Source organism: Sapajus apella, unplaced genomic scaffold (assembly GCF_009761245.1).
Source record: "Sapajus apella isolate SASKATOON/1434 unplaced genomic scaffold, GSC_monkey_1.0 scaffold114, whole genome shotgun sequence".
Lineage (NCBI taxonomy): Eukaryota > Metazoa > Chordata > Mammalia > Primates > Cebidae > Sapajus > Sapajus apella.
In genome coordinates, this window is record NW_022437054.1 from 1 (window position 1) to 8482 (window position 8482).

Genomic DNA, 8482 nt, shown 5'->3' on the forward strand with positions numbered 1-8482 from the left:
GACAAAGACGGCCCCGACGGCTCGGCAGGTAGGGCGGCCGGGGCCCCCCGCGAAAGGGGAGGACGGTTGGCGTGGCCTGGACGTCAGGGACCTGGGAGCTTCGAAGGGCGAGATTCAGGAAAGGGCCTAGGATCAGGAGGCAGTCTGCATTTTAGCTTATTACTTGGTCGCAGTGGGTCACCAATGTCACCCCACGGGCCTCAGTTTCTCCATCTGCCAGCCAAAGGGTGGCTTAGAGTGAATTTTCCGAAGAAAATCACACTCCTAAAGTATCGTGGGTCATAGCCCCATATTCCTCCTGACCAGGGTCCTCCGGGCCCCTCTGGCGTCTCCTGTCTCCGTAGGGCTTAATGTCTTAGGGGTACGCGAGGGGACAGTGAGGATGCGCCCCCTCCCGTGAGGGCCTGGCAGGGGTGCTTCCCTGAAGCCTCCCCGAAAGAAAGGCAGCTCCTCAGGGCTTGCCCCAGGCTGCTGCCCTGTGCCAGGCACCGCGGATTCCCACCTTCTCCACGCAGCGGCCCCTCTGGGGTTTCTGGACTGTTTTCCTTACCACGTCAGACTTGGTGCAACATCAGAGCAGTGCCCAGCCTTGCTCTTTGAGGCTTTGGGATTTTTGGGTTTTTTTTGTTTCATATTGCCAAAGCCAGAGTTGGAAAGTAAACCTGTGAAAGAATTTGGTAGGTTGCACTTCTCCACTCTCCAGAAACCTTCCGGAATGCCTCCCTGGGGTGTCTACACCAGCCACTCCGTGTGTGTGCGCGCGCGCGTTTGTGTGTGTATGCCTGTGTGTGTGTGTGTGTGTGTGTGTGTGTGTGTGTGTGTGTATTTAGTTTGGGGAAGAAGAGGTGTAGAGGTAAAATGGCAAACGTGCCCCCGAGGGAGCGGCTCCTCCTTTTTGTGGGCCGGTTGTGTTCACCTGGGAGACTTTTAGCTAGCACCCGGAGGCTGGGTTTGGGCAGCCTGAGCTTTGGCACAGCGTGGTTTGTGTTTACAGAACTGACTCCCAGGACCTGGTGAGAGACAGCTCTTTTCAGTGCCGTTCCCTTTTGCAGTCAAGCATTTTATTAGCCTGCTACTCCTATTGTTCTGCTGTCTTGAATCTGAAGACAGCGTAATTCCAGACCAGTGCAGTCTTAAAACGCAAGCTCAGCCTCGCAGACTGTGTGGCCGTGGAAGAAAGCCTAGAGAAGCCAGCCAGAGCCCGAACCGCTGCAGTGAGATGTCTGCTCAATTGGGCTCATTAACGGTCTCCAGAAAGTTGGGATGGCTTTGGACTAGTCGGGATACAGACCTCTCATGACGCCTTGTGTTGTGAGTGGGTGTCTTCTTCATGCTACTTTTAAACTTTTTTTTCCCCTAAAAGTTATACTTCTTCCTTTTTCTTCTGCAGTGAAGGACAACATGTCTAATTAAGCCGGCCGGGGGCTTATAGTAGCGCTGCATTCCTTCCCCCTGTGTAGTTATTTACACTTCCAATTAAAAATCCTGGAAAGAGAACACTTATTTCTCCCCAAAACTCATTATGTGGACTGAGGCTGGTTTCAGCTAGTTTCTGCTATGATTGGGGTAAATTTTTTTCCTGTTTTACTATTATTTATTTATTTTGTGATAACATATTTAGGGCTGGTGTCTTAGAGAATGAAATATTTATAACACACCAAGGAAAAAGCCCTGCATCCACTTCTGCAGTGATCCATAGTTAGCCTGAAGTGATAATGTAATTAGAGCAGTTCTACTGCCGGGCACCAGCTGTGCTGCAGACACTGTAGCAAGTGTTTCTACCTGCTAAAGGGGCGCTATATATAGAAATTGCTCTGTTCAGCATTGAAACTCCAGGAAACCTTCCATAGTCAGCCTTTGGTTAAAAACCTATAAAGTATTGTTTTACTTATAAGGCATTATTTCTCCATAATTCCGCCTGGTATTATATTTTAAAAACACTGACTCCAGGAATACAAGAACAGTCAAAAGGAGTGTAATTAGAAAGCCCTGCTGCTCTAATAGATGATCAAAGGGTATTCATAGAGCTGACCTCAAAGGCGTGGGCTCCTTTCTAAAATGCTGCCCCACCTGACTGTGTTGGCATTGTGTTTTGCCCAGACCAGTAAGACCCAATCCGTCCCTGTCCTCATGTATTTCCAAAAGTATAGGCAGGGGGATCGGGCAAGAACACATCAGAAAACGCAGGCTCTTGGTAACATAGGGTAGAATTCCACAAAAGTGGCTCAGAGGCATTCTGCAGGCACTTCCCACCCGATTCTGCCCCTATCAACCTGTGTCTAGTTTCTAAAGCCTTGGAATGCCATCCTTATGGCTCCTGAAAGATTTTTTTTTTAGAAAGGAATTTTTATTTATTTATTTATCTATTTGAGATGGAATCTTACTCTGTCACCCAGGCTGGAGTGCAGTGACACAATCTCAGCTGACGGCAGCCTCCAACTCCTGGGTTCAAGTGATTCTCCTGCCTCAGCTTCCAGAATAGCTGGGATTACAGGCACATGCCACCACATCCAGCTGACTTTCATGTTTTTAGTAGAGATGGGGTTTCACCATGTTGGCTAAGCTGGTCTCAAACTCCTGACCTCAGTTGATCCAGCCTCCTTGGCCTCCCAAAGTGCTGGGATTACAGGTGTGAGCCACGGCACCCCACCAGAAACTAATCTTAAAGTGGAGTTTGCTAGTGGTTTTCGCAAAAGTTTTGTGTTTTTATTTTTTATGGTTTTCTGTTTTCAAGTCAGCTTCACATGTAAAGTATGGTGGCCATTGTTTTATGCTCTGTGCACTCTTGCCTTCTTGGCTCGCTGTGGGTGACTATTCTTCCTGGAATATACATCTTGTTGTTCCTGATGTTTGCTCTTAGGACATTGTTTCAGGATGGCCCAACGCCTAGAATAACTTCCCTCCACTCCTACACAGACCCTGTCATCTGGATGCAGTGCCACCCAAGGACCCTGGCTTTTGCTAGGCAAGAGTGAGGAGGGTCTTTTTTAAATCCCTCCTTAACCCTCTTGTGCCTTACAGATGCCTTTTGAAAATGGTAGCGACTTAAGAGTCTGGCCTGAATTTTTAACTTAACTGCCTCTGAAAAAAGAACTTGCTAAAGAATGGTAAAAAGAAATTTGCAAGGAACTTAAATAACTTTCTGGGGAAAAAAGACTTTTAAATAAGTTAAAGTCATTATTACTATGAAGATCCTACAACTATATGGTACGGCAGACTTAAGTTTGGACAGTTTGATTATGTTAGGAAATTTAGAACCATAACCATCTTAACCTATTAAACCCATGTTTTTGCTAATTTGGATATCTGCTTCAATCAGCCTTGCAGTTGATGAGTCGAACTAAATATTAACAGTTTGCTTCTAGGGGCTGACCTGCCATGGCTATAGAGTCTTAGGAGCTTTCTAAGCACTTGATTAAGGATGGTACATCTTACGGGCTCCTAATATGTGAACAAATTAGCCCAGGGTAGGTCCTTCTGATCTGGGTATCAGTGTTGCCCATTCATTCATTGCCACTGCCAGTTGGCGATTCGTACTGCATTCCTGGAGTAAATCATAATGTTGTGTTTCTGTCTTTTGCTTCAGTGCCCATCTACGTGCCGTTCCTCATTGTGGGCTCCGTGTTTGTCGCCTTTATCATCTTGGGGTCCCTGGTGGCAGCCTGTTGCTGCAGATGTCTCCGGCCTAAGCAGGATCCCCAGCAGAGCCGAGCCCCGGGGGGTAACCGCTTGATGGAGACCATCCCCATGATCCCCAGCGCCAGCACCTCCCGGGGATCGTCCTCACGCCAGTCCAGCACAGCCGCCAGTTCCAGCTCCAGCGCCAACTCAGGGGCCCGGGCGCCCCCTACAAGGTCACAGACCAACTGTTGCTTGCCAGAGGGGACCATGAACAACGTGTATGTCAACATGCCCACGAATTTCTCTGTGCTGAACTGTCAGCAGGCCACCCAGATTGTGCCACATCAAGGGCAGTATCTGCATCCCCCATACGTGGGGTACACAGTGCAGCATGACTCTGTGCCTGTGACAGCTGTGCCCCCTTTCATGGACGGGCTGCAGCCTGGCTACAGGCAGATTCAGTCCCCCTTCCCCCACACCAACAGTGAACAGAAGATGTACCCAGCGGTGACTGTATAACCGAGAGTCACTGGCAGGTTCCTTTACTGGATGGAGAGGAAGGCAGGGGTGGATTCTCGAGGCAGAAGTCTGCACGTGTCGGTCATGTTTATGGCACGATTCCTTTGGATGGCTTCATTTGCCCCCAAACTGTAGGAAGATATCTCCGAATTAGCATTTCTGGATATGTTTCATCCGGGGTGTCATTGATTTATCATGGAAAACCGGCCTCAGCTGGCCAGTGATGTTGCTGATGAGTGTGTAACAAATGCTTGAGTCCTAAGTGCCCTTGAGGTATGGTTGGCGAAGGAATTTTATAAACTGATAAATTAAGGGTTTTTGTTATGTTATTATTATTATTTCTTTTTTGTTGTTGACTGCACAAGATCAAAATACCTGTTATTTCCCTTTTACCTGGGCCTTTTTTTTGTTGTTTTTTAAAGACAGGGCCTTGCTCTGTTGCCCAGTCTGGAGTACAGTGGTGCGATCTTGGCTCACTGCAACCTCAGCCTCCCAGATTTAAGCGATTCTCCTGTCTCAGGCTCCCAAGTAGCTGGGATTACAGGTGCCTGCCACCACACCTGACTAATTTTTGTATTTTTTGTAGAGATGGAATTTCACCATGTTGGCCAGGCTGGTCTCATACTCCTGACCTCAAGCAATCTGCCTGTCTTGGCCTCCCAAAGTGCTGGGATTACAGGCGTGAGCCACCGCACCTGGCCTGAGCTTTTTTTTTTTTTTTTTTTTTTTAAATGCATACAAGATTAAGGGGAAGACACAAATTACAGGACTATTCTAAAAGAAAACCTGTTTAAACCTTGTGAAATCAGTCCAGTCTCGGTATTCCACAGGTACACCTTAATTTCATTGTAAAAAGATATATATATTTTGTCTATTTTTGTGCTTTTTCGGGCCTATTTTGTCCTTTTTTACCTTGTGTAGAGATCTTACTACAAAGTGATTTTCTACATTAAAAAAAGACTGAAATGAATTGTATAGTTACTTAACTAATGAAGACATTTCAGAACTCTGGGATTATTTTAATCTTGAAGTAGTAGGTGGTGTAGTAATAAAACTATTCATCCCTTCTTGATTGTATCTTAATTTTCTGGCTTTAAGGTGACATCTGAGAGGTAATGCGTTCTTTTTTATGTTGAAATCATAAATTATCACCCACTGCTTCTCTGAGTTGCTTTTAATTTTGCCTTGTGGTTATGGCTTGGCATTTCCTTCTGTTTGGTTTTCAGATCCCCATGTCTATATAGTCCTGAGTGCGAGTAATTACTATAGTTGTAAATGAAGGTCAGTATTTCTGCCTAGATCTGATAAAACATTTTCTTGTTTTAGTTATAAAAATTCAAAGAAATGTGTTACAAAGTTACTTAGTATAGCTTCTCAGCCGTAACCTGAGACATGGGATGAAATTTAACCCACAGATATGATTTACTTTGTAGATCATAAGGTTTTTTATACTCTTGTTATCAAAATGGCTTATTTTTCAGGCAGTAGAGATTATTAAGTCAGGAGAAAAGCTTTTCAAAGTAGTATTGCCTTTCTTCTCCCACACAGTTCTTGTTTTCCTCTCTCTTTCGGGCCTCAACAGGTGCTGTATTCATTGCCAGTGTTACAAATTATCAAATTCAAGCGAATTTATTTGTGTATTGTTTACTTATAAAAAAGGTAACTTTAAGGATGTGCAAGTAAATTTCCAACTGCTAGCAAAGCCAAGGTTTGTAATTAAACAAATTATTGTGTGGTATGGTCTTCTACGCATTTATATCTATAAATATCTATCATCTAGTCTGTCTCTTTCATGACTGAATAATGTAAAACCATTGTTTGCAATTGGTATCATCAAAGATACTCATTTTTTAAATAACCAAAGGCAGGGGAAAATCATTTTACTTATTAATAAATATTTTATGATGTGAATTTTTAGGGGAGTTGGGTTTTCTTTTTCATTTTCATCATACTTGGTAATTTTTCATTGCCTGGTCAACCTGTTAATAGAATAAGATTTCTCAAAATTACGAATATTGCTTTCTAGAACCAAGAGCCTACTTTTCAAAGTAATCAATATCTGGGAAACTTCTGTGAATGTTCCATGAGTCAGTCAGTGAGTGTCATTTTACAGGTTTCCTGGGAAATGTTGTCAACACAAAAGAAACAGGTTTTTTTGGAATCATATTATGAAGCTAATGGACTTTCCCTACCTTGTCTTTGATGGCGAATTCCTGCTTACCTCAGAAAGTGAAATTCCTAGAACTTTGGAGTTAAAAGGGACCTCAGATATCACCCAGCCTAAAGACTGGCAAACTTTTTTTAATAAAAATCCACAGACTGGCTGGGCTCAGTGGCTTACTGTAATGTCAGCACTTTGGGAGGCCGAGGTGGGAGGATTGCTGGAGGCCAGGAGTTCCAGACCAGCCTGGGCAACATAGTGAGACCCCATCTCTACAAAAAAAGAAAAAAATTCAAGAATTAGCTGGGAGTGGTGGTATACTTGGTAATATCAGTGATTTGAGAGATTGAGGCAGGAGGATCACTTGCAAGCTCAGGAGTTTGAGGCTGCAGTGCACTATGATTTCACTACTACATTCCAGCCTGGGTGACAGAGTGAAAACCTCTCTCCAAAAAAAATTAAAAAAAAATATCCTGAGAGTAAATATTTTAGGTTTTGCCAGCCATGTGGTATCTAGCAGATATTCAGCTCTGCAGTAGCAGCACAGAAGCAGCCATAGGTAATACATAAACAAATGAGCAAGTCTACATGCTCGTAAAACCTTCGTTAAAAATTCAAATTTCAGATGATTTTGGCATGTCACAAAATCTTCCATTTTTTTCCCCAAAACACTTCAAAATGTAAAAGCCATTGTAAGCCCCAGTGCTGTACAAAAGCAGGCAGTGAGCAGGATTTGGCCAGAAGGCTATAGTTCATCAGTCCCTAATCTAATCCTGCCTTTCCCCATGCAGGAGTCACCTCTGTGACATTTTTGGCACTCTTTTTACACAGAGGGATGGAAAATGCTTGCTCTTCTTAACATAAGATTGTATAATTCCTTTTCTATGTGCTAATTAAATACTGTGATTAAAGCAAAAAACATACACCTTAATGAGTTGATTTTTCATTTAGTGAATGCTAATTGGTTTTCCAAAAATATGACATTAGAAGCAACTTCAGATCTTTTCAGTTTTGGTAAGAGCTTGAGAAATTTGGCTGACAAAGCAAAAATGTTTAACCTGGTTTAAGGGCACCTGCCTTGCTGTCATGAAATATAAAAATCAGAACCTATAAAGGGTAATTTGGACCCTGTAGAAATATTCTAAATTCTGTCATTTACAGATAGAAAAACAGTTTGCTGCTGTACATTTTCTGCTGTATCTAAACTGCTAGTGCTGGTTTATGATAGTCCCAGGAGATTCTATATCCTTGCTTATAGGACAGAGTCAGACTCTTCGACTGCAAAGAAGTAGAAATTAACTAGCTCGTTGTGTCTATGAAAGGCATAAAAACTATGCATCTGCAATCTTTGCTGCCACTGGAGAAGTTAAGATTTAGGAATAAGATCAACATCCGAAGTGGCAAAAATAGCATTAAGACAAGTGTGTTTTGGTTTAGCATATTTCCTCTGCAACACACACTTCCATGCAGCCTTCCATTTCTGATTACATTCCCACAAACTTGACTAATGAAGTATTTCACCTATTAAATTTACCTTGAGCTAATTCTTTTAAGATGACACAGTTTTAATTTCACAAGCTTTGTAACCCAAATTTTCTTTATTACAAATGCTGATTTTTTTTTTTTAAATTTTTTGAGACAGGGTCTCACCGTGTCACTCAGGCTGGACTGCAGTGGCACCATCATGGCTCACTGCAGTCTTGAACTCCTGGGCTCTAGGGAACCTCCTGCCTTGGCCTCCCAAAGTGACAAATGAGGATTTAAGTTCCTTTCAGAAGCATTGCCTGAAGAAACCATGAAGGTTAGAACGAAGTTGGTGATGAAAATCAGGGCAAATGTTCAGAAATGGACTGAACCCCAGAGAGAGTTTGAATGGTGCTAAAAGTTGAGATTGTGAAGAGTTTAGAATAACACATTCTCTTCTGTTTGGCCCTTACCTTGTAGTAGCACTCAAGACTAGTCTTTTTTCTTTCAGGTGCTGTGTCTCTGTTTCCTGCAAACTCATAGTGGTCGTTTGCTAAGAGTGCAAGTTTCCTACCATACGTATTCTCAATGATTTTTTCAAGTGGGTCAGCAGTTGAAATTAATAAATAGCAAGCTTGCTTTTAGTTGCTCGAGCTTCCTAAATGCTTAAAGGGAATAAGTTTGTTTCTTTTTAGTGAATTTCAGAATGGAGGCTTC

At 43.1% G+C, this 8482-nt stretch overlaps 1 protein-coding gene across 1 annotated transcript; it reads left to right on the forward strand.

The window, feature by feature from the left end:
• Window positions 1-6: 6 nt before the first annotated feature.
• Window positions 7-6051, forward strand: SHISA2 (shisa family member 2). Its single transcript, XM_032260054.1, has 2 exons — window positions 7-28; window positions 3587-6051. Exon 2 carries the CDS (start codon window positions 3733-3735, stop codon window positions 4138-4140), a length of 408 nt encoding a protein of 135 aa, XP_032115945.1. The 5' UTR covers window positions 7-28; window positions 3587-3732; the 3' UTR covers window positions 4141-6051.
• The last annotated feature ends 2431 nt before the right edge of the window (window positions 6052-8482 follow it).